A 25,721-nucleotide genomic window follows, 5' to 3' on the forward strand; every position below is an offset into this window, starting at 1 on the left:
TTTAGTTATGTTTATGGTTTACTCTTAATAATTTAATAATTTAGTCAAATGCTTTTATCCAAAGCAACTTACAAATGAGGACAATAAGAGAAATCGAATAAACAAAACAAGTGTACAACAAAGTTATCATAAATAGAAAGAATAATATGTAGCTATAGAAACAGAGAGTCAAGTTATTATTTTTTATAAAAAGTAAGAACAGAATATAGAAAGCTATTGTGTTTTAAATAATAAAAAGAAAACAAGTGAATAGAATATAGTGTTAAATAATTAATACATTAATAAATAAATTGTTTCTATAGATAAATTGATTGTTCTTGCTTCTTCTCATTTGTGTTGGAATTAAGCATTTGCTTAATGATTAGATGTAACCTGACTTATAATAAATTCGTTAGAAATAGTTTAAACAAATAGTTTGACACTTCACTGAGAAACATTCTTTCCGATGTCCATATGTCTCGACTGTACCTGAAGTTATGTTTAAGCTTGTAAATACCTGTTGGGGACTTTTATTTTCACATTCACTAATTCCGTTCTCAGAACCGGAAGTGACGCGCTTTTGTTGTGCTTCTCGCAGTCGCATTGCTGATGTACAGTGTTGGCGGGTCTGTATAAAGTATTAGAATTATTCATCATGTTTGTACAGAAACCTTACATCGTTATTAAATATTATAATCGGAATATTCTGTTGATATGCCAGTTATAATGGAGGTAACGTTCCTGTCCCAAACAGCACTAACTGGGAATGGGCATAATAATGATCCGAATGAAAAGAATAGGCGTTATTAAGATCCAAGTGTTCACTATACATCTGTATCATTATTTGTTATGCCGTATGGATGATATTTATCCCGACAGGTGTGAATAAAGCAATGTGAGATGGATCAATCCCGGAAAAGGAGATTAAATAATAGGAAAACCGTACTTTCTCAGTGTAAAGTGGTGAGAACTGAAGAGTCTGAGGACGTTTCTGAGAGCAGAGATGTTACAAACAGAGACTTCAGTACCATCAGAGCCTCCAGCCCTCAGTCTGACAGTAAGACACCTTTAAAATACACTGAGCTGCCTACCTGCACAGTTAAAGGGGTCATATGATGCGATTTCAATTGTTCCTTTCTCTTTGGAGTGTTACAAGCTCTTGGTGCATGAAAAAGATCTGTAAAGTTACAAAGACTAAGGTCTCTAAACCAAAGAAATATTCTTTATGAAAGTTAAGACTCTGCCACGCCCCCCCTAAAACAGCTCATTCAAACACGCCCCCACGTCTGCGTCACTATGTGGAAATATTTGCGTAATGCCAGCCAAATGTACACGCAAAGAAAGAAGGCGTGGTTTCAGTAACCGCAGTTAGCGTTGAAGTTAGCGTAGTCGTGTCAGCAAAAGCACTTTATTTGGTCTTCTGGAAGTAGATGCAATTAGAAATCTTTAAGATTACTTACAACAGAACAGAAACACATTTTATGGATGACTGTTTCGTGAACCTAGGAAAGGAGGTCATTCTGACAACAATCTGGCACTTCTGAATCAGCTACTGTAAGTATGTTTTGTTATTAGTTTAAGTATTTGCTAATGAATGTTCATATGCAGAGTTTTGCACCTCTCAGATAGTGAGAGAGAGAGAGAGAGAGAGAGAGAGAGAGACGGTCACACAGTGGAGTCAGCTCCGTCTGTGGCTTGTGTAACACATATGAGCTTCATCACTGTGCCTGTCACACCACTCTGTTCCTCTTTCATGCTTGAACTAATGGTAAAACTAAGGACATTATTAACTGTCTTTACATTTATTTTGAAAGATGAAGCTCATGATTATGGAAAGGGGCATTACATTTCCAACGAGTGCTGGTGGTGTTCGGCCAATCACAATGCACTGGGTCAGTTGACCAATCAGAGCAGACTGCGCTTGTCAAAAGGAGGGTCTTTGACGAAAACTACGTGTTTGAAAGAGACAGGGCATAGAGGACCTACAATAATGTACAGTATTTGAAAAATAATGTGTTTTTTTGACATGAAAGCATTTCAACATATTCTGTTACATCAAATACACCAAATAATGATCTTTTAAAAAGCATCATATGACCCCTTTAACACTTAAAAGACAGTGGCGACATTACCTCATTCACTCTGGTAATACTATGCTATTCCAGTATCTTGGACCATGCTGTTAATGAGAAACATTTGTGTGACTGCTATCAGGTCAAGAACAGCATACTGCGTGCATCCAGAAGCCTGAAGATGACGCTGAGAAGACCTTAATCATCACATGCAGTGAGTTCTCAAAGGTTTCTCCTCGTTTAATTTTTTCACAGATACATGGACCCTCTGGTGCATTTCGCAAAAGCATCATGACCCAGAGTTAAAAAAAATAGAGACCAGGGATGGCAAGCACATGCTGGATGGGTGGATTTTCTTTTATCATTTTTATCACTTTTTTGCCAGTTTATCATTTTTAAAATTATTTATAATAAAACAGTGTTGAAATTCAAATGATCCACAATTTTTCTGTCAGCTGAACCCTTAAAATGTAAAGCATTTACTTTGTTTTTTTACTGCGTTAAAATGTAAATATATTATTAGTAGTATATATTAATATATTGTAACTCTGGGAATTAATATTTAAATAATTTCCCAACACATTTGCATGTAAATGTTTCTCTGATGCTGGGTAGTGGTTCCATGTGTGTTTTAGAAACCTGATTAAATTGAATATATAATAATATTAGGCCTAATACTAATAAAAATAAAAAACACTATGCAAAGTTAAAATCCATATATTTTAAATGGTTAACTTTCAAATTTTCCAAAGCATCAAGTTTTTATATTTTGGAATACTGGTGAAATCCTGTAATAATCTGTTGCAAATTATCAAAATGAATAAATGCATAACTGTTGTGTTCCCAAATGTATTAAAACTGAAATGTGAAATCATCCATGTTCTCTTTCAGATAAGGAACAGGGTGGAAGCCGAACGCCCGGCAGAAGGAAGAGTTTGAGAAGGAAAAGAGACGCGGTCAGTGATATAGAAGCTCAGCAGAAGGAAGCAGAAGATGAAATCCAGCCAGAGGTGGAGATTGACCAAGAGCTGGACAGAGAACTGGAAAATAAATCTCGACAACTTAACTTGACTTCTGCAAACGTTCGCAGCATCATTCATGTGAGTGTGGACTGCTTGCTCAACCTCAGTTTCATAAAGACGCTAGTTACCAATCTTTCCTCAGACGACTGAAGCCTTTTGTGATCATGGATTTGACTCAGGATTTTTACTGTCCATTTGCAGGAAGTGATCACTAATGAGCATGTTGTGGCCATGATGAAAGCTGCTATCAGTGACACTGAACCCATTCCTGTATTTGTGAGTATAAATGTCCTGCAATCATCTGCAGAGCTGGAAAGTGATTGACAGCTAGTTAACCCTGTATCATGATCAAGATGCATCATATTTAATATGCAAACTTAATTAAGATCTTGATTAAAACAACATGTTTCTCTCTCTGTATCTCAGGAACCCAAGATGACCCGCTCTAAACTAAAGGAGGTTGTGGAGAAAGGAGTTGTAAGTTGCTTTTATTGCATTAGAGCTTTGAAGTAACATAGATAACTGTAAATATGTAGCAGTGTAATATATTTTAATTTCAAAGCATTTATATTAGTTGCATGATTTAACAGCTACTTAGCATTTCAGGTTGTTAACATGCTTTAATATGTGTCCTTCCTGAAAATGTCATAAAACATTAATAAACACAATGAGGTGTTTTTGTTCATTTCTGTAGGTCTTTCCAGCTTGGAACATTTCGCCAATTAAGAAGCCCACAGAGGTGAAGGTAATCAGCAGAGTATACCAGTAATAAAACATGTAGAAGAACAGGAGCAGCTTTTATGTCTAGAATGTGATGTTAAATGGTGTATGCATTTACAGAAGGGTACCCAGTTTGTGGATATTCCTTTAGAAGAGGAAGACTCCTCTGATGAAGAGTATCGGCCCGACGAAGAGGAGGAGGATGAGACAGCTGAGGAGGTCGGAGAGAATGATTTGTGTGTGATATGATGCTGTTTTGTCCTTGTTGAGACTGTTTGTTTGTGTGTGTGATTGGTAGACTCTTCTGGAAAGTGACTTGGAGAACTCCTCATCTTCTCCACGGTGCAGTCGAGTGAACCTCCACAGATCAAACTCTGAGCACGAGGAGGAGGAGGACGCAGCCAGCAGCTTTAGACCGGTAAGACATCCGGCCTTGGACATACTAGAGCGAAAACATGATACAGTGATCAGGGTTTTTCAGCTTTTTTTTTAATTTATTTATTCATTACCATTACAATACTACACCACTATTCAAACATTTAGGGTCAGTTAGATATAGATATTTTAATGCAATTTATTCCGATAAATCAAAGCTGTATTTTCAGCATCATTGCTTCAGTTTCGCATGGTCCTTCAGAAATAATATAAAATTATGATATGATATAAAAATATGTTAATTTGTTGCTCAAGAGAGGAACATTTCTTATTATTACCAAGGTTAAAAACAAATATGTTCCTTCAGATTGTTGTAAAAAGATGTATCCAAGATTCATTAATAAATAAAAATGTCCAAAGAACAGTACTTAATTAAAATGATAAATGTCTTTGCTGTCACTTTGGATCAGTTTAATGCATCCCTGCTGAATAAACATTACTTTCTTTCTATCTATCCTTTCTATTCTTGCCCTGAGATATATTTATAACCTCTGTTCAACACTCTGATCTCAACCAAACAGCAATTATTGCCAAAAAGATAAAAAATGTTCCATGCCAGAAGCAGAATACAACATAGTTTAAATCAGAGATGATGTTAAAATATCTTTTAAACTCTCAAAAACAAGCACAAATCTGTTACTATGCACAGAAACGTATGTTTTTTTGCCCACTTCTACAGAACCTTCGCAGATCCAGGCATCTGACAGTGTCTGTCACCCCAATGGGACCCCCGCCAGCACCAGCGGCCCCCTGCAGGGCCCCACCAGACTGCAGCTTCTTAGAGAAGCTCCATGCGGTGGACGAGGAGCTGGCCTTCGGACCTGACTGCATGGAGTCATATCAGGTGCATCTCACTTCACTCCTGCTGGTGTATACTTAAAGGCATTTGTGTTTTTGGTGGGGTTCTTGGCCAAGCCAGAAACAGTAATATTGCTAAATAGTATTACCATTTGATATTTTCTTTTAGAATCTATTTTTACATTTTGTTTCTTTTAGAATATATTTGAACATTTATTTTTGTGATGTAGAAGTGAATTTTCAGCATCATTATCCCAGTGTCTCATGATGCTTCAGAAATCATTCTACTATGCTGTATAATGAACACTTTCTCTCTTTTTATGTTCTGTATTGTTAAAAGTGAATGGATCATGCTCGTTTTCTACACCTGTTGTTAATTCTAATGTTTCTTCTAACTGAATCTGTCTTTGGCATTAGAGTCTCAGTAGTGCTAATGGAGAGGAGAGTCTGATTTCATTCCGCACACGATCCAAGCGCCCGCTGAGGAACGTCCCTCTGGGGCGCCTGGAGGCGGAGCTACGTGCTCCTGACATCACTCCAGACATGTATGAGTTAGGCTCCGCCCCTGAGGACAGAGAATGGACGCAGTGGCTGCAGGGCCTCATGACTTCAGATATGGAGAATGAAGGTACAGACAGGCTGAAATACTTAGCGTGTATGTGCTTCCTCATATGTGTTTCTCAAAAACTCTTATTCTCTTGCCAGAGGAGGGTGATGATGAAGATGACCCCGAGTACAATTTTCTGGCTGATATTGATGAGCCTGATGTGGAGGACTATAGGAATGACAAGGCAGTGCGCATCACCAGTGAGTTCATTTGAGAGAAATGATTGGCAGATCATCTGTCCTGTTTAGATATTAATCACCTTCTTTCCTTTGTTACTCAGAAAAGGAAGTCAATGACTTGATGGAGGAGCTATTTGATGCAGTAAGGATTTCATTTTATATCTTATATTCTTGCACATCCCTAATAAAAAGATTTTTTTTCAAATAGTCTAGTTGCCTGGAAAACTTGGATGGAAATGCAGAATACAGTAATCTGTGAATATTAAAGTGCAAAAAGGCTGCTATTGAAATATGAAGTCTGCATGTTCTGCACATCTCTGTGACTTGAGTGGTGTGGTTTTTTCCTATACACACACACTGCGTCCTCACTTTATAAGGACATGAACACATAAACTTCACCTCCAGAGCTGCTTTATGAACATTTCAGTTGATAAACCTATCATCAGATACACAGAAACTCAAAGGTCTTCACAAGAGCTCAACAGAATAAAAGTTTGGTTTAACTTTCTGTGCAGCACTTTATTTGCCGAACTATGAAAGCAATTTAAATTGATGACATTTTAATATGTAATTAATTGGATTTAAAATGTAAATGTCAATGAATTTAGAACATCCATTTGATTTCTACCATTTTTTGATAATAAAGTTGTATTAAATCATTTAACGAACAGACAACACAGAAAAAAAAAACAGCATTATTCTTTTTACAATGTGAATACATTATTCAATTGCTTTATGAATTCGGCAGATCAAGACACCCTTTTTAATGTTCAAATAATCCATTAAAACATGAAACACAGAATTTGGGGAACAATAAATAGATTTGACTGTCAAGACCTAGCCTTATTTAGAACATGTGTCTGTTCTTCTTCCTCCATCACCTGTAGTTTCAGGATGAAATAGGGGGACAGGAAGAAGAAGGACATGAGGAAGAGGAGGAAAGAGAGGAAGAGGAGAGTCCCCTGCAGGAGACGCCTGGCATTATGGAGAATATTCAGTATGTGCATCCATCATGTCACAATCATCACATCATGTGTGTAACTGATATACCGTTGCACTTTAAGGTGAAATGTTTATTATGTTTAGGTATGAGGATCCATTAGCGGACGTCTTGAAGCAGCGGTATCGTACGGTGCGGGAGCAGCTGGCGGCGGTGAAGAAACGGAAAGCTCTGTTGGAGAGTAAAGGAGTGTCTGTACCTCCACCCTGTCCTCAACGCCCCTCCAGCCCCATAACATCCTTGACCATGAGCGCAGCTCAGAAACTACAGCTGCAGCAGCAGATCCAGCAGGTCTAGACCCACAATTTAAAGAAGTGCAAACTTTTCTCCAATGAGTTTCTCCTTTGGCTTTTCATTATTAGGTTCTTAATGTCTTTTAAGAGAAGTCTGGGGTTTTTTCAACAGCTGTGTTGTTTATCCTGCAGCACGTGCAACTCCTCACGCAGGTGAACATCTTGAGTGCTTCAGTTAAAGGTCTGGAGACAGAGGCTTCAACAAGCAGACAGTTCTTGGTGAGACATGCACACATATTAGAGAAACACTCGATGATGTACACAGATATATGTTAATTCTGTCGTTTTCTGTCTCTTTTGTTCCATTGTACTCTCTCAGTTGGAGCTGCAGATGTTTGCCCAGCACAGAGACCAATCCTGCCGTCCAGTAGAGCACGGCTTCACCAGCATCTTCAAAGCCTGCAACCTTCAGCCTGCCATTTCTCTTCTGGAGGAGCTAGATCAGTCACACAAAGGAGACGCTACACTCTCAAGTCCATGTTTCCCTGGTAATTTATCTAAACGTGTCTGTCCTTGCATCATTTACAGACTTCCTTCACTATATAAAAGCCAGATTTGATCAGTGTAAGTTTATGCAATTGTAAATGTAAACTTTCTGGAATTGATCTTTTTATTCTCTGTTTGCATGCTTTTTTTTTGAATAGGATGTCAGTTTCCTGCTCCTTTGGCCTGGCTTATGGCGACCCGACCGGTGTTTCTCTACCCAGAGCTACTTCCTACAGTCCAGCTGCGTCCGTCTAGATTCAAAGGGCCGTTTACTCCAGCAGAAGATTGGTACTGCAGTCATGCATCAGCCTGAATCGATACTCAAACCACACTGTTGACTGATGTTATTTCTCTTTCTCTGTCTCCTCAGTCTTGTTGTTCTAGGTCATAAGCACTTAAGAAGTACCCTAAACCCACTGCAGATGACTTGTCGCTATCTGCTTGCTGCTAGGAGCTTCATCAGTTTAAATTCACACATCCGTGATGCGTGTCACAAGCCATTTCCCAATGTCATCAAGGTGAGTGAACGAACACAGTGGATTCATACAGAAATGACTGGATTCCACGTGCCAAAATTCACTATACAGTTTTTCCCCCCATTGTTTTTAGACATACTTTGTGACTGGAAAGATCCCTCCCATGTCCTTGGCCTGTAAGAGGGTCAGTCCTTCTGACCAGCGCCCCCCGGTGGAGAGAGAAAAGAGCCTCATGCCTAATTGGCTCTCGGTAATAATCTTGCTCTGTTTTTGTAATGCCCTCTGTTCTTTATTTATTCCTACTATAAGCATCTGATTTATGTGTGTAATGTTGAAACTTTCTCTTCTGTAGAAAAACCTGAAGCGCATTCATGAGCTTGTAAGAATGTTTAACCAGCCATCTGGAAACCCCCAGACTGCCAGTCCAGCAGAAGAAACCACTGAGTCTCCAGGAGCACACTGTAGCCTCTCTCCAGGCATGCGTTACCCTCCCAGGCTTCCTGAGGACCTTGCTCAGACACTTGAATCTTCACCTGGCTCCTGCAAAAAGAAAAACGACAAGTCTGCCAAATCCAGCAAGCCTTTAAAGCCTCCCCCATCGGCTGAGGAACTAGAAGTGTTTCTGAACCAGTTACCAACACTTTTACCAAAAACAGTCACAGTTCCCAGTCCGTCACTTTCAAACCCTTCTCATCTCGCACTGGTTCTGAGGCCAGAACCGAGTCCATGTGTGTCTGGAAACGGAGCTATGAAAGGGCCCTTCATAGTGTCTAACGTATCAAACGTGCCTCCAATGGGACAAACCCCAGGTGGAGCAGTCGTCACTTTACCGCCTGCTGCATTCACACCTGAACTGAGCTCTTCAAGGACTGTTCCTGCTGTAGGAACACCAATGAGTGTCTCTGCTTCTCCACAGAGAGCTCCAGTTGGTGCGACCCAGGGGAACGTAATCATCACTTTACCTGCTGCTTTGGCACCAGAGCTGAATCCGTGTTCTTCAGGGCATATAGCTGTGAATCAAACTGCACAAATAGTCACCTCTAACGTTGATCGAAGAGGGTCAAACCTCATAATTACTCTTCAGGCACCTCAGCTTCCCAACACTTTAAAATGTCCCACCACCATCATAAATACATCCAACACTTCAACGGCTAAAGATCGCTTTAGTCAGCGATGTGGCACTCTGCTTAAAGTTATACCGAGGGACTCTGGTGTTCTAGCTCATGTACATCAAAAACCTCTAAATCGGTTTCTTCTCCTTCCTCCAGGCTACGTACTTGCAAGCAGCAGCCTTGGCCTTCAGATAGCTGGACAAGATCACACCTTGAAACGCTCTTCAGCTCTGAACAGCAAAGAGACGAAACTCAGGAAGCAACAGAGAACACCAGACACTTTCCAGAGCACTGATGGGCCACAAGGAGGTCCTCCAAAGATGACATTCGTTCATGATGCTCCTACTGAGTGCTTAGAAGAAACCACATTAGCCGAGGAAGAGGTGAATAGTGATGATGGAGGATTGATTGAGGATGAGGTGGAAGAGTGTGGTGAAAAGGGCCCCAGAGAGCTGTTTCTCACACTTTCTGAATCCTCTGGGAGCCCGACGCCCAGCATTGAGAGGGAAGACACTGAGCTGGAGATGGTTTTGGGCAGGAGGGAGAAACTAGAGGAGCAGAACACAACAGAGAGGCAAAGCAGCAATAGACTGACGAGGGAGGAGGAAGAAACAGGTGGAGATGTTTCAGACGTCCTGTTTGTGCCAGAGCTGCAGGTCAGAGCATTTTTTATACTCTTTGAGACATTTATTCTCTTACTGTAATCCAAAATATTCTCATACTTTAGTACAAAAGTCATTTTAGATATTATTATTAAATACATTTATAAATGACAGTTTTATATACAGATGCATTTTATTAGTTTAAAATTTTTAATTAAGCATCCTGATTGTTGGGAATTACAAAACAATTGTATAATGTATATATTAATGTTATAATAAGAAGAATTTGTCATTGAAATATATGTTACAATGCAAAAACTAAAAAACAAAATAATGCAATATATATATATATATATATATATATATATATATATATATATATATATATATATATATATATATATATATATATATATAAAATAAAAATGAAATTACTTTAGGGGCATGTTTTTGTAATATTCACCCAATAATAGAAGTTCCTGTTCATGCATTTTATATTTATGAGATGTTTGATTAACCTTGTCATTGTAAACACCAGAAAACCATTGATAAATTCTCACGTCTGACTAAAAAGACGAGATCTGAGAAGGAAGGAAGTTCAGATGATGGAAAATCAAACCATCAACCTGCAAGTGAGTTTAAATCATTATGTAGGAGTCTAAAAAATATATATATATATATATATATAATGTCTATAGCTGAAACATTAGTTGTAATAGTTAAGCAGACACATTTACAGAAGGTTTAATAGTAGTCCATGTCCGTCTAAATCTAAACTGAGTAAATGTGGCGCTCACAGGTTCTGTGGAGAGCCCTTTGGTCATTTACGATGATGCATCTGATGATGATCCCTACAGAGTCGCTAAAGATGTCGCCTTTGCCCAGGCTTACCTAGAGAAGGCAAGAAATACTTCAATGCACACCAATATTAACGTTCATTTTTATGTTGTCACAGGTCCATCTTTTTAGTCTGATACTCAGTCTGACTTTTCTCCAGGTGTATGAGGTGCTGCAAACGGTGCCTGGGAAAGTGGACGAGTTCCTGTGTGTTTTGTCAGAGTTCGAGAAAGACCCAGAAAGTCACACGTCACTAGAGCTGCTGACAAGACTCAAGCCTGTGCTGAGCGACTGGCCGGAGCTGCTTGGGGATTTTGCTGCATTCCTGCATCCAGATCAAGCCAGAGAGTGTGGCCTGGTAGAGCACAGTTAACAGTACTCTCATATTCATGGCTAAATATAGCATACATAAGGTTTCATGGTACAAATGATGCTCTTCCTAATGTGTGGCTTTAGCTGGCGGAGCAGCAGGCGTTTGAGCGCAGCAGACGGTTTCTATGCCAGCTGGAGTCTGCTTTTGGAGATCAATCGGATCTTTACAGAAAGGTGGTGCAGATTCTACAAGGAGGTGCATCACAGGATCTTCCTGACTTCAGAGAGGTATTCAAAATCAGCACAAGCAGACAAGCAGTGCTTCCTTCTCATTCTGGCATCCAATCATCTCTTCTCTGTTTTGTTTTTTTGTCAGATGAAAGCAGAAATAACATTGCTGTTCCGTGATCACACTGACTTGCTGGAGGAATTCTGGGCGTTTTTTAAGCAGCTATACCCACAAGTGCAAGATGAGGATCATGCAGACACTGTGGAAACCGCTCAGGACTTGAAAGGAAACCATGCATGTCAACCAATCAGAACTGTCTTACCAGATGAAAAAACGAAGTCAGTCAAAACAGCCATTAAACACGGAAGAAAAAGAGATAAACGTGTTCAGGTATCAAAATAGAGAGAACTTCTCTTATAGTTGACTCTTCTTATATAAATATCTCAATCCATCTGAATTGTATGCATACCACATAATCATAATGTTATGTACTTGTTTTATCCTCTTTTCCTTTAGATGGCAGAAATAAAAAAGATCAAGGCCAAGAAACGCAGTGTGACGAAAAAGGAGGCAGCTGAATCTTCTTCAGTGGACAGTGAACAGTCTTCATTTAACGCCACAGGAAGCTCAGTCTGTGCCAAGAATATCTCTCGCACACCAAATGGGAAAAAAGTAGTCCTCTGGACGAGGTTAGAAATGTTGTGCAACATTTACCTCTGACATTACGCAGTATTTACAGTTTTTGTTTGACTGTAAATCATGCAATTACAGAATTTGTTCAGGGTATCAGGGTTGTGTGCAATTCAGAATTGAATTAGAGAGACCCTTTAGTTTAAAGTTCAACTTTTGAAAATAAATGGAGATGACAAACAGGATGCAGCATTAAAATTCCAATTTTACAAGATCATCAAAGATGATCTCACTTTAAACAAGATGCTACATTGAGAGAGAAAAGTCTAATCGGTGTGTTCTGTATGTATATTATGTGTTCAGTCTTCAAAAGGTTTAGCAATGTTTTTAAGGAAATTTATAATTTTATTCAGCAAGGTTACAATAAATTGATCAAAGGTGATAGTAAAGAGACTTGTATAGTGTTATAGAAGATTCCAAATAAAACATTTCGGTAACATTTAGAATAATGGTCCATTAGTTAATGTTAGTTAACTACTTTAGTTAACATGATCTAAACAAGAACAATCCTTCTACAGCATTTATTAATTAATCTTGGTTGATGTTAATTGCAATATTTTCTTATGTATTATTCAAATCAAAAGTTGTGCTTGTTAATGCACTGTGAATTAGCTTGAACTAACAATAACTGTATTTTCATTAACATTGACAAAGATTAATAAATACAGTAATAAATGTATTGTTCATTGTTTGTTCATGTTAATTAATTAATTAAATAACATAAACTAATGGACCATTACATCTTCTAATGGACCATTTTCCAGACATCTAAGAATCCTGAAAAGAAATCTAAGAATCTGTGGAGAAATATCACGTGATTTCAACATTGATAATAATCAGAAATGTTTCTTGAGCAGCAAATCAGAATATTATACTGATTTCTGAAGGATTGTGTGAAGACTGGAATAATGATGCTGAAAATTCAGCTTTGATCACAGGAATAAAGTATATATTGTTTTTATATTTTCAATGAGAAAATGGTTGTTTTAAGACAATTTACTATTTGTACTGTATAACATTTACATCAAATGATCAAATAAATCCACTCTTAATGAGCATAAGACTTCTTTCAAAAAACATCCCAGACTTTGAACGGTAGTCAGAATTAGCCCAAAATTGTATAGATTTTGTCGCTTATGGTGAAAAATGGAAATCTGTGAGTTTCTTTTAGTTACAGACCAGTAGTTTCTTTATCTGTTTTTCCATCTCCAATTTCAATTCAAAATCCTGTGGATTATAGCCAGTTTTATTCAAACTTACAATAATTAATTGAAAGGAAACCAAAGCTTATTTTCAGAATTTTACTTAACCCTGTTTATTGTGTTGCTGTGTACCTCTACTGAAGTTTGAGCACACGTTTAAATGTAAATCCATGGGATGAAATGCATGTCTCTGTGTTTTGTTTGTGTGGTAAAAAGGGAGGCAGACCGTGTAATACTCACCACCTGTCAGCAGAGAGGAGCCAAACCAGCCACGTTTCATGCCATCGCAGCCCAGCTTGGCAACAAAACAGCCAACGAGGTTCGCTTTCTTTCACATTCAGAGGCCTTTCCTCTCAAAGATCATCTCCAGGTCGTATTTCATCCTGAAATCAAAATTAGAGAATTCAATGTACTTGAAATCATATCATTCCTTAAAATGGACTCGATGCAAAATATAATTTATTTTATTTTGGGTCAAAATGTGTTCTAGACTCTCGCTTTCTGAGATTCCCTAAACATGTTTCTCAGCAGTGTGCAGTAAGCTTTCATGAAGTCCAGTGTATACTGCAGTCAGGTCGACCGTTATAAATCACATAGTTGGAAGACAACCAATGTTTCCTTTTTCTCCTTAGGTTTTGGAGCGCTTTCAAGACCTCATTAAGTTGTTCCACAGATCCAGCAGGTTACATCACACAAACCATTTGGACCCAGAGATCCAGTCCGGCACGACAGAAGATAAACCAGACTGACATTAAAAATGTGCTGCACAATAAGACTTGAAGGATGCGTGCAGGCTGGACCTGACGCAGAAACAATGCAACACTTTAAATCTCTTTTCCTGAAGGTGAAACACCATGTAATTTTCAGAAATTTGGTTAAAAAACATATTTATGATTATGGATTTTGAAGGCATGCACAAGCTGAAAACAGTAGTAAAAGATTAAGTGTGGAGCTAGTGTTACATTTTTCAAGGGGATGTAAAAAATATTTTTCTGCCTGGATCAACAAAGGCATTGATAGTTTAATAAATTAAAGCGAATTGTCTTAATTATTATTACTATGGTTTCATAACAATTATATAAAGGTTTCGCATATCTTTAAATTTGAAGGAATATATCCAATAAATTATTTAATTGTTTATCATCAAGAATACGTCGAGTATTATTTTATTTTCTGACTAATCGTGCAATAAACCAATCTTCCAGGAGGAACTTTGATTGACAGAGAGATCCCACCAATGAGCGTTTTACATCTCATTAGCTGTAGAATTGCTAGCCAATCATCGCTCACTTCAGTGCCACATTGTGTTTTCATCCGGCCCCTCACATATATCGGTGGAAACCGCCCGGTTATGCGCGTTTGTTTACTTTAGTGTTGGTTTCTGCGAATAGGAAATTATTCCATCTTCCTGTCTTGATGGACAGTTTTACGTTGCGCGTGGTTTTGTGTGTGTCAGCTCTCTGTGTGTGGAGCTCGGCAGCGCGTGGACGCAGTGATGTGCTCGAGCTCAAAGACGCAGACTTCGATTACATCGCGCCCGAGCACGAGACCCTGCTGGTGAAGTTTTATGCCCCATGGTAAGAGAACAATCATTCTTTTGCACATGCGGATATCCAGTTAACAACATTTTGTTGTAAAATGCGTGTATTTGCATCTCGCAGTTGAGAGCTGCTGTGTGTGATGGCGCGCGCTGTCCATGGTACCTCAACACAGCTGACCGCATTTTGTTAATTATGATAGTTTTGCTGCTCTGTTTATGTTCTCAGGTGTGGTCACTGTAAGAAACTTGCTCCGGAGTTTGAAACTGCTGCTACAAGAATAAAGGGAACAGTAACTTTAGCCAAGGTATAATTGCTTGCATGTTAGGAATATTTGTGGCTCGATACAGTTGAAGCTTTATTGACAGTGTCTGTGACATGCAGCCAATTACTACATACAGTACAAGACAAAATTATTTATAGCAGTTGAAGTCAATGGGGCAAGGCGTTGCACTAGGATAAATATACATATTCACTATTTTTTTGTAGACATTATAGTCTCAAAAATTGGGAAAATGTACAAATACGGTTATAACACATTTATGACAAATAAATATCTGTTGTGAATCATGACCACATAAAGTGGCTATTACATGAGATGTGCGAGAATACCAGAAAAAGCCAAAGCTAACCACACTTAGGTTCATCCGTCTCATTTAGATGAAAGTTCAGTTGACACCTTAAGTAGTGAAGAACAAATTAAAATACTTTAACAAAAAATCATTTCTTTTTTTAACAGTGTCATTGTTAATTTATTATTATTGAGATACTATTATAGTTTTTATTCATATTTAGATTTTTTTTTTTTTGTCGTGTTTTTGTCATTTTTATTATTTGTGTTTTTTCAATATTTATTTTATTTTTTCAAGTTCATTTTAGTTGTTGAGATATATAACATTGCCTTGAGATAAAATCGTATTATTTTGTGTGTGTTAGTGTGATTTTTATTTCATTTAACTTAATGTTTTATTTCAAGTATCAGGGTATATTTATAGTTTGTTTTAGTCTTCTATCTCTACTTTACTATAAATGCTATTGTAGCTTTTACAAACATAGTCTGAATAGTTCATGTGGTGATCACCAGGTTATGTTGATCGTTTTGAACCTGCAGTATTTCTTTAGTGGAAACTGATCTCAGTGCTCAATATTCAAGAGCCTGATGTAGTAATGTTAACACAGGATTGAGGAGAGATTGATGTGAGCTTCAGAGGTTTAAGGATGTGTGACGGTCTTTGTTCAGGTGGATTGCACTGCTAATACAGAGATCTGCAAGCGCTATGGGGTCACTGGATACCCAACACTCAAAATATTTCGGAACGGACAGGAATCTTCCTCATATGATGGGCCGCGCTCAGCTGGTATGTTTAAAGATGTGTGGCATAAATGCAATAGTCAATCTGCTGGTGATGTGATTGTGTGTGTATCTTTTCCAAACAGAGGGAATCGTGAACTATATGAAGAAACAGGCCGGACCCGATTCTGTGCCTCTGCATAGTGAGCATGACCTGGAGAACTTCATCAACCACTTTGATGCCAGCATAGTTGGTAAGTGCTTTTTATTTCTTCTCTAGATTGAAAACATCTCATGCAAATGTCATTTCGAGATTTTGAATGATATAAATTTGAATGCATGAATGCAGTAAAATTTGAATGGTTAGATGGAAAGTATTTTATTAGTGATGTCTTGTGTTATTTTTACTTGCTCTTTCCATGTCTCAGGATTTTTCTCAGGGACTGACAGTTCTCAGCTCTCTGAGTTTTTTAAAGGAGCCAGTTTAATGAGGGAGAGTTTCCGCTTTGCTCACACCACAGATCTAGAGCTGGGAAAGAAATACGACGTCAAATATGAGTAAGTGGGTCTAAGCTGGAGCGTCTTAGTTAGGATAGCAAAATAAATAGGCTTATCCATATTAAACGTGAAAACACTTCACATATCTTTTGCTGTTGATGTCAGATTCATCTCTGTCATTTGGGAGAAGCTCACTAAATTAGACACTAAGTCAAGCCAACATGGTTGCAAAATAATAATAATAATAATAACAGGCGCTGTTTTTAACATTGATAATAATCAGAAATGTTTTATGGAAAGTAAATCAGCATATAAGAAGGATTTCTGAAGGATCATGTGACACTGAAGACTGGAGTAATGATGCTGAAAATACAACTTTGATCACAGAAATAAATCACATTTTAATGTATTTAAGTTAATGCTATCAAATGATTAATTGCATTCAAAATTATTGTTTTTGTTCACATAATAAATGTGTAGGTACTATATAATAGACTATAAATAGACATTCATGTATATATTTAAAAGAAAAATATGTTTATTTATTAAATATATTTATATATAATGTAAATTATATAAATAGAAATAAGTAAATGCATGTAAATATTTTCAAAATATATACTGTATGTGTTTGTATTTATATATACACAATAAATATACACAGCACACACTTATATATTATGTAAACAAAAGCTTATTTTTTGGGGGATGCAATTAATCATTTGACAGCACTAATTTAAATTGAAAACAATTGCTTTAAATATAATAATATTTCACAATATTACTGCTTTTAACAAATAAATGCAGCCTTGGTGAGGATAAGACACTTCTTTCAAAAACATTAAAAAATTCTCATCAACCAATGTGTGCATTTAGAAGATATTTAGAAATTAAAGTTTCCCCTATAGAAATTAATCATTCACTTGCATATTGCTGGATTTGTTCATTTATGTTAATGTTGATATTTGATCTTAAGGATGTTTTTTGTTCACTTCTGTGCAATTTTGGTACTCTGTTTGGTGGTCACTCTTAAAGTCTGAATCCTAAAGCCAAACCCGTTGAGAACCACTAATACTGACTGTAGCTGGGTGTTCAGGATGAAACTAATATTTAAATCTGTAAACCCTTTGCCTGCAGGTCTGTGCTTCTGTTCCGCCCCCCCAGACTGAGCAGTAAGTTTGAGGAGAGTGTGGTTCACCACACGGGGTCCCTGTCCATCACAGGCCTGCGCCGCTTCATCAGAGACAACATGTGAGCCCACACTGACACAACACACACACCATCACACACACAGCACATGCTGAGATCATTGCTTGTGCTCTGCAGTTTTGGACTCTGTCCTCACCTGACCAAAGAGAACAAAGATTCACTGAGGAAGAGGGATTTACTGACGGCCTTCTATGACTTGGATTATCTTCACAACCCCAAAGGCTCCAACTACTGGAGAAACAGGTGAGTCCTTTAAAATCAGTGAGTGGATATGTTTATTATGAAGTCATAAAGACCTGTCTTTCTTGGTTTAGAGTGCTGAAGGTGGCGTCGAAGTTCAGTTCTCAGGGCCTGTTGTTTTCGGTGGCGAACCGTAATGACTTTCTGGAGGAGCTGGAGGATGAGTTCGGTCTGGGCACGTCAGACTCAACTGAGCTGCCGTTTGTCACCATCAGGACACGAACAGGAAACAAATACACCATGAGAGAGGAGTTCACGTGAGTACAAACACTCATACTGTGAAGATCCTGTTTTCAGAAGAGATTAAACACGATTTGATATTTAAATCAATTATATTCGCTGACTATTTAGGACCCCAAACTTTTGAACAGTGGTGTTCAACACTAAGTGTGTGAATACATTAATATTCTGTACATCAGCACATCAGAAATTTGGTGATGTGATTTGAACTGTTCGTGTGGTCCCTCCTCAGACGAGATGGCAAGTCTTTAGAAAACTTTCTAGAAGATTATTTTTCTGGCCGACTGAAGCGTTACGTCAAATCAGAGCCTGTGCCTGCCAAAAACAGTGCAGCTGTCAAGGTTAGTGAGACGCGTGTGTTTAAATGAGCTTGATTGTCTCATTTGGTCTTTGTTAACACAAGTCTGTGGTCAGGTGGTTGTGGCAGATACGTTTGAGGAGATCGTCAATGACCCAGAGAAAGACGTGCTTATTGAGTTTTATGCTCCGTGGTGTGGCCAGTGTAAAAAACTGGAGCCCAAATATACAGAGCTTGGAGAACGGGTGAGTTTTAGCTGACATCAGTGTGTCTTCATCTCTGTCTGAGTCCCGTCTCATCCCGCGTTTCTGTTTTATGGTCTTTTCAGCTATACAGTGATCCTAGTATTGTAATCGCCAAGATGGATGCAACTGCCAATGATATCCCACAGGGCTATGACGTGCAAGGGTATGTATTCTCTCAATCAAATGCTTTGTAGTGATTTTAGCTAGCCATTGTTAATGTTTTGTTATTGTTTTGGAGGTTTCCTACAATATACTTCGCTGCTGCTGGCCGGAAAGATGAGCCAAAGCGATATGAGGTAATTTCTTATCACTTATATCAACTACCATGTCCATACTGAATATTTGTCATTGTAAATATCCGTTCTTTGTATTTTGTTTTTTTTATTTTATTTCAGGGAGCCCGTGAAGTGAAGGATTTCATCAACTTCCTTAAGCGTGAGGCATCCAAACCTCTTGTTCTGAATGGAGTCAAGGAAGAGCTGTAAACGTTAAAGGAGGAGATTGCTGTATGTTGAGTTATGCAGGAAGAGTGAAGAATCCTGTAGGATCCTGCTGCAGTTCAGCCATATATATCACCATATCAAATAAATCGGCTGCAATCAAGAACATAAAACCAATTGTAATTATACAGAGATCCAGGGCCTCATTTATAAAATGTTTTGCAGAAACCATCTTAAATTTGATCTTACGGTTATCTCACAAATATGCATGCATGTGATATATAGAAAGAATGTATGCACAGAAAACGCACATATGCCTCTTTTTCAGATGTGAAATCTATGAATTGCAAGTGAACTTAAACTGAATGGTTTCAGCTCTCTGCCTTGTAAACAACTCCTAATTAATATCATTAACATATGAAAGATCACCAGTCATCATCCAAATGCTTTAATTTAGAATGGCGAGCTGCAAGAACAGCTTTCATTTCCAAAAACCTGCAGTTCTCGAACAAGAAAGTGAGTACGTCATATCTGTACATACGCACTTTATAAATGAGGCCCCCAATATTTATATTGTCCACATGATAGAAAATAGTGCAGATTGCTGCTTATGTTGAGTCCTGTTTTGTTGTTTAATCATTTTGTTATTTGTTGCATGAGCTTCATTGATCTGTTCTTTACTGTTTATTCTTAATATGTTCGTTTGTACATCTCTGTACACTAGTTATCATTGTTGTTCAACATACGTTTACAAAAATACCAATATCCATGCCCTGTGTGGATGGTAAAACTAATCTGATTTCATGCAGTAGATGCACAGTAACTGGTTTCAAGCAGTTTGTGGTGTATCAGCATCAAGAGGTATTATTAATGTTTGCAAAATGGAAAAGCATTTTTTAACCCAAAGTCTGTTATGACACAGGTTGAACAACTGGTTATGTAATGTTTATTTATTGACTATTTATAGAGTTTGGGTGTGAAATGGATGCGGTTTATATGGTGAATGTTGACCTGTTAGTTTTTTTCTGTGTATCTATGCCTTAAGGTTTAGTATGTAGGTGGTTTGTTTGACATCTAACTGAAGCTCTGCTCAGCAAGAGATACTCACTGATGAGCAGAAAATGCTGGTTTATTAAAATAACTACTTTTGGTCAGCTGTTTCTATCATGAACACTGAATGCATTAAGAATGAACCATAAAAGTTACTTATGTGACTTTTAAAGCACACTAATACCACAGGATACAGAAAACAACTATGACTGAAGTTTTATATTACAGACATTTTGAGTTTATATACACACACACGCATCACAGAGACATGTAAGACTCACACAACTTAGGAAAAGACATTTATTGTGAATTCTGAACCCTGGTTCCTCAACAGCTGTAAATAGAGAAAAAAAAACTTTCAACAGGATCAACAAAAAATTAAATAAAACTGATTTAAATATTCTACTCTTCAAAGCATTTCTTCTGGTAGAGAGGCATAAACCAGAGAATAAAAACCTGGGCCCATACCAAACAAAAAAAAACTTCCTAATCGTGGTTCTGTGGTAAATCTAATCAAGTCTCTCTGAAGTAATCTTGACACCAGAGGATTTTAGCAGGTTGGTGTTCGTTCTGACGAGGAGTGCAGGACTGATGATTAAAACAAAACACTTGTCTAATTAAGAGAGACCGTTTCCTGATTGCATTTGTGTCTTCCCATTTCTGGTTGTTTCTAATACATGCACTGAAAGCTTGGAGTCTGTCAACAAAGAACAGTCACAGACGATCCCAGCTCTATTACTCTGAGCTGATAACAAATCCAAAATATACTGCCTTTTTCATGCAACAGCCGTTTTAAAATAAGCCAAATATCTGGTTGCACGGAGGAGTGGATTGAACGACAATGTGTCTGCAATCAATCAACCCTACTTTTATATTCAACCATACATCGCATCATGAACTAAGACAAGTCAATTCATGATGCTCTCGTATGTGAATGTTACTTAACCTTAGTGAACTAAAACAGGACCAGAGAGAGAGCAGAGCCATCCTACACATACCGATCTTTAATAATAACTTTATTTTATATGTGGAGGTTAAGAACTGAAATTGTTTTCACTAGGAACATCCCGTTTTCTGTACAGTGTTTCAGAGGTAAGGTTTTTATTCCTCCCCAAAGTGTTTTATAGTCTCACTCTCTCCATATTTAAACCTTAGTCTTGGTCGAATCTAAAATTGTTGGAGAAGACTGAGGCGATGCCGACGGACACACAACCCACCCCATCCCACCCCGCCCTGTCCTGCTCAGGGTCTTAGCGGATGGCTTTGACGGGACTCTTGAAGCTGGAGGCTGCCTGCAGCTGTAGCTGGTAAGCCATTGGGTGAATCTTGAAACCATAGAGCCTGGAAGAGGAGAATATCTGCTCTGAGAAACTGACCGATTTTAGAGATGTGAGAAAGTCCATTTATAAAGAGCAGCAGGTGACCGCCGTATACAGGAAAGACAAACCTGGGCACAAACTGGTTGGCAGGCCTCTTTGGCCGGTACTCAGGGTGCACCATGAAGAGCATGTGGGGGAAACCAGTTCCAAAATAGGCTCCATCGGTGTGATGGTGCCTGGACGACTTGGGTGTGTACACATCCATACACTTAGGGCAGTAGAGCTTCACCATGGCCTCGCCAGGAATATCAGAGAGCCCTGGAGACAAAAACAGACACTAGACTCTCTTACTGAAACTCACCTGAATTATCCCTCTACTTGTAATCCTCATTTTTATTAAAGGAACAGTTTATTCAAACGTTTGAGTTACTTCTAAGCAACTAAACAGATGCTGATCCCCACTGACTTCCATAGTATGGAGAAGGTAAAAAAATACTATGGAAGTAAATGGGGACCAGGCACCTGTCAGGTAACCCACATTCTTCAAAACATCTTTGGTGTTTGGCAGAAGAAAGAAATTCATACAAGTTTGGAAAGACTTGAGGGTGAGTAGGATTTTCATTTTTATAATTAAATTAAAGGCTTAGTTCACCCAAAAATGAAAATTAGCCTGTGTATAACTCACCGTCAAGGCATCCTAGCTGTATATGACTTTCTTCTTTCAGACAAATCCAGTCAGAGTTTTATTAAAGATTGTCTTTGCTCTTCTAAGCGTTATCATTGAAGTAGGTGGGTGTTTCTGCTCAACAGTCTAAAACATATCAAATAAAGCCCATGTATCCATATTCAAACGTGCCTCACACGGCTCCAGGGGGTGAATAAAGGCCTCCTGCAGCGAATCCATGTGTTTTTGTAAGATATATCCAGATTTCAAATGTAATAAAATCTTCTCTCACTTCATGATGGATGGGCTTTATTTGACAGCTTTTGGACTGTTGAACAAAAACCCACACACTGCAAGGATAACACTTAGAAGAGCAAGGACAATTTTCAATATAACCCCGATTGGATTTGTTTGAAAGAAGAAAGTCTTCTACACCTAGGATACCTTGAGGGTAAGTAATGCATATGCTAATTTTCACTTTTGGGTAAACTGACACTTTAAGACGTGAATCTTTTTTCATTGAGTGCACTTACATGAGTGAAGCTGATAACACACATGGTCATGTAAATCTGTTAACCTGTTTTCCTTTATCGTGCTTAAGCATAAACAGATCATCACATCTAGATTTTTGCCCTTTATGCCAAGATCACCCAGCATGTAAATATATTAACTTGCTTTCTTTTGGTTTATAGAAGTGTGCATGTTGTGATAGTGTTTTGACTGGTTTGTATGTAAACCAGATTATTTCAATAAGCACTTTTTTTTTTTTTTTGAGTTATCAGTGTATTGGTGTACATGTAAGTGTGCTCATTGTCAACATTCGATCAGCTTATGGGATCATCAACTGATTCATAATAAGTGATTATTAACTGATAACAATCCAAGCATTCCTAATTAAAAAAAAAAAAAAAAAAAAAAGATTACAATGGCAAACTTTATATATTTCAAGTAAAATAAATGGAACACCCACCAATGGGCAGCATTGGCTGGTTCTCACAGTAAACACGAGGACAGTAGCCAAAATCTCCCTGCTGGTACTTCTCCAGCTGCAAGAGAAAACAAGCACAAGTTCAAACATATGAAGCTGATAAAAAAAAAAACTGTCCTTCTTTGATGAAACTATTAAAAAGACTAGATGACCCAGGGATAACGTACCATCTGGGCAATGCCACGGTTAGTGAGGATATAGCGTGCATGGATCAGTCCATACAGCATCTCAGCAGCCTGCTCGATCAGGTCACTCTGGTTAGGGTTGTCCTCCAGCTCCTCATCTGATACAAACACACACAACAACAGCATTACACAGCTAGGAAATCACAACGTTTAAATTCAGCATGACGGAAATGCGATTACATTTTTCTTCCCTAACGTTGAAACACATCTGAGTGAAATGCATTCTCAAATGGGAGCTGATTTTGTCCATCAGGAATGGATTGGATGCAAGTTGCTGGAGGGGAGGGACTCTTGTCCCATGCCTGTGCCAGTACACACGCTATCAGAAGTGCTTTAATAATACATGGATAAACATTTTATAATACATTTTCAAATTCCAAACATAAAAAACTGCCCATTTTGATATCATAGTGACTTGGAAATGCAGGTCTGCTCTAGTACTTTTTGAGGTGTTGCACTCAAGACCAAAAGCATTCATACATTATTAGTAACATTTAAATCACTCAAAATAAACCAAGTTACAACATGCTTGCTTCTGGGAAACATTTAGCTTTAGTCAGATAATTATGGGCATGTGTGCATAAATCAAGCAACTGTCTAACTTTGGTTCAAGACATTAAACAAGAGGAGAGTGAATTCATCTGCTCTACGCGAGTGGGATTCATGGATTCGTTTTTTTAAGAGATCTTGCCTAAAATTTGATTTTTTTAATGTGCTTGATTGATGGTTTGCACAGCCTAAAGCACATAACCTTCAGGTCACAATGAAACAGGAGTAACAATACAGCCTTTCTTCAATGTTTTTTGACATCAGTGTAAGTATGAAAAATAATTAGGGCAGGACTTAAATGTATGCATCAGTGGTTGATTGGATGTTGAGATGTGGGGTGTTGCATTTCATCTGGGATACTGGTGAACAGGGTTTAAGGGGACTAAATGACTGGAGAAACCCTGCATCCGTCACCAGAGAGAAGATTGTCATTTTTACCACAGGATTGTGGCATTTTGATTAAACTATTAGGTCAAGCATTATTTCAAAATCACATTAATTTTGTCAACACTCCCTTAAACCCATTCAAACATGTGTGTTAAACAACCACTGACCAGGTTCCAGATCCAGGATCATGTCAAGGGCTTGTCTGTAATGGGGGACTTGCTCATTGAGTCCCGTAAGATTAAACTTGTCCTGAATATAGTCCTCATCTACCTGTATGTAGTAAACAGAGATGTACATTCATCAATATTAAATCCAGACTCAATAGTTAAGCTTACATTTTAACACTCCCTGGTCACTCTTATATAGTTACACAATATGAGATGATCAGAGACGAATACAAACCTCACAGAAGAACTCGTTTCCCCGTAGACCACAAAACCAAGAAATCCACGACACTTCCTCTGAGCTACTCATGTTGGGAAACTAGAAAAGAGAGTAAAGCAACATTAAACCAGGACAATAAGTGCTCTAAAATTACTTAGTAGGTCTTTAATGGTACTATAAAAAGAAAGTGATAATCATACTGCTGATGTAATGTGTTTCAGATAAGCACATGTTTCTAAAAAATGTATCGCTTATAACGTTAACTGTTTTCATATAAACAACTGACTGGCCTGACTCACGCTAACACAGCCGCTGGTTACCTAATCACCGAGTCAATAAAACACATATCGACACATTCGTTTATGTGTGAACTAAGTTAAAACTACTGGCATGTTAAAAATTGTTGGTTTGTATCTTGATAAATGTTTATTTTGTAGTTCGTGTGTTCGGCTAACGATAGAGCAGTTTAGCGCGCGACAGCTAGCTAACGCTTAAACGTAGGCCGCAGCAAATTCGCTGACTTTCTCAAAAAATATGTCGATTGAAGGGTGTCCTAACACATAGAATTAACAATGAATTGACAGAAATAACTCGCACCTATCGAACCTACTATATATTAATCTCTAATACAGCGATAAAAAGCGTTAATTCGTGTTACCTCAAGAATCTCCCGGGGTCGATGTTGGCCGCAGCGACACAACTGCACGCTGATTGGAGGCTTCCGCTCTACACGCAGCGCGTGATCATAAGGATGGTCACTTCCGCTCGCACAGAGCTGCGGGTTTTGTTGGAATTGTAGTTTTTCTCATTCGTAGTGTTCTTCGTGGTCGTTGTCTGGAGAGTAAAGTAGGAGGACTAAGTATTCACATAATATTTTAATATAATAAAATATTGAGGATAGCTAATAGTATTGCAAAGCTGACATTTAAAGAGGTCATATGATGAGATTTCAGTCGTTCCTTTCTCTTTGGAGTGCTACAAGATCCTGGTGCATAAATTAGATCTGTAAAGTTTCAAAGACTAAAGTCACAAAACCAAAGAGATATTCTTTATCAAAGTTAAGACTCTGCCACAGCAACACATTTTATGGACGACCGTTTCGTGAACCTAGGAGAGGAGGTCATTCTGACTTTGCTATAACAATC

General features: G+C 38.1%; 3 protein-coding genes across 4 annotated transcripts; 2 read left to right on the top strand and 1 right to left on the bottom strand.

Annotated features, from left to right (window-relative positions):
• The first annotated feature begins 538 nt into the window (after positions 1–538).
• On the top strand, positions 539–14,201 carry LOC127979541 (GON-4-like protein). 2 transcript variants are annotated; one of them, XM_052585072.1, is made up of 29 exons: positions 539–605; positions 859–1,036; positions 2,194–2,265; positions 2,943–3,151; positions 3,275–3,349; positions 3,500–3,550; positions 3,768–3,818; positions 3,917–4,012; positions 4,092–4,211; positions 4,908–5,072; positions 5,444–5,654; positions 5,732–5,833; positions 5,914–5,954; positions 6,700–6,809; positions 6,899–7,103; positions 7,238–7,324; positions 7,425–7,593; positions 7,750–7,879; positions 7,962–8,109; positions 8,201–8,317; positions 8,420–9,835; positions 10,320–10,413; positions 10,581–10,681; positions 10,779–10,976; positions 11,075–11,218; positions 11,307–11,549; positions 11,676–11,848; positions 13,268–13,370; positions 13,684–14,201. In XM_052585072.1, exons 2-29 carry the CDS (start codon positions 880–882, stop codon positions 13,798–13,800), a joined length of 4,905 nt encoding a protein of 1,634 aa, XP_052441032.1. In that variant the 5' UTR covers positions 539–605; positions 859–879; the 3' UTR covers positions 13,801–14,201. The 2 variants fall into 2 exon arrangements, with proteins under 2 accessions (XP_052441032.1, XP_052441031.1); XM_052585071.1 differs by having other exon boundaries at positions 543–605; positions 3,914–4,012.
• Positions 14,202–14,349: 148 nt separating this feature from the next.
• On the top strand, positions 14,350–20,204 carry LOC127979542 (protein disulfide-isomerase A3). Its single transcript, XM_052585073.1, has 13 exons — positions 14,350–14,628; positions 14,818–14,896; positions 15,830–15,947; positions 16,027–16,134; positions 16,309–16,438; positions 17,516–17,629; positions 17,705–17,830; positions 17,902–18,084; positions 18,300–18,408; positions 18,482–18,610; positions 18,694–18,773; positions 18,849–18,906; positions 19,006–20,204. The coding sequence occupies exons 1-13, from the start codon at positions 14,468–14,470 to the stop codon at positions 19,093–19,095; spliced, it is 1,485 nt and encodes a 494-aa protein (XP_052441033.1). The 5' UTR covers positions 14,350–14,467; the 3' UTR covers positions 19,096–20,204.
• A 182-nt stretch (positions 20,205–20,386) lies between these two features.
• LOC127979543 (casein kinase II subunit beta) lies at positions 20,387–25,321 on the bottom strand. The gene is made up of 7 exons (XM_052585074.1): positions 25,235–25,321; positions 24,595–24,675; positions 24,360–24,462; positions 23,239–23,354; positions 23,054–23,129; positions 21,548–21,737; positions 20,387–21,441 (listed from the first exon to the last, which is right to left on the bottom strand). Exons 2-7 carry the CDS (start codon positions 24,664–24,666, stop codon positions 21,351–21,353), a joined length of 648 nt encoding a protein of 215 aa, XP_052441034.1. The 5' UTR covers positions 24,667–24,675; positions 25,235–25,321; the 3' UTR covers positions 20,387–21,350.
• Positions 25,322–25,721: the final 400 nt, after the last annotated feature.

Source organism: Carassius gibelio, chromosome B19 (genome assembly GCF_023724105.1).
Source record: "Carassius gibelio isolate Cgi1373 ecotype wild population from Czech Republic chromosome B19, carGib1.2-hapl.c, whole genome shotgun sequence".
In the NCBI taxonomy this organism is placed as follows: domain Eukaryota; kingdom Metazoa; phylum Chordata; class Actinopteri; order Cypriniformes; family Cyprinidae; genus Carassius; species Carassius gibelio.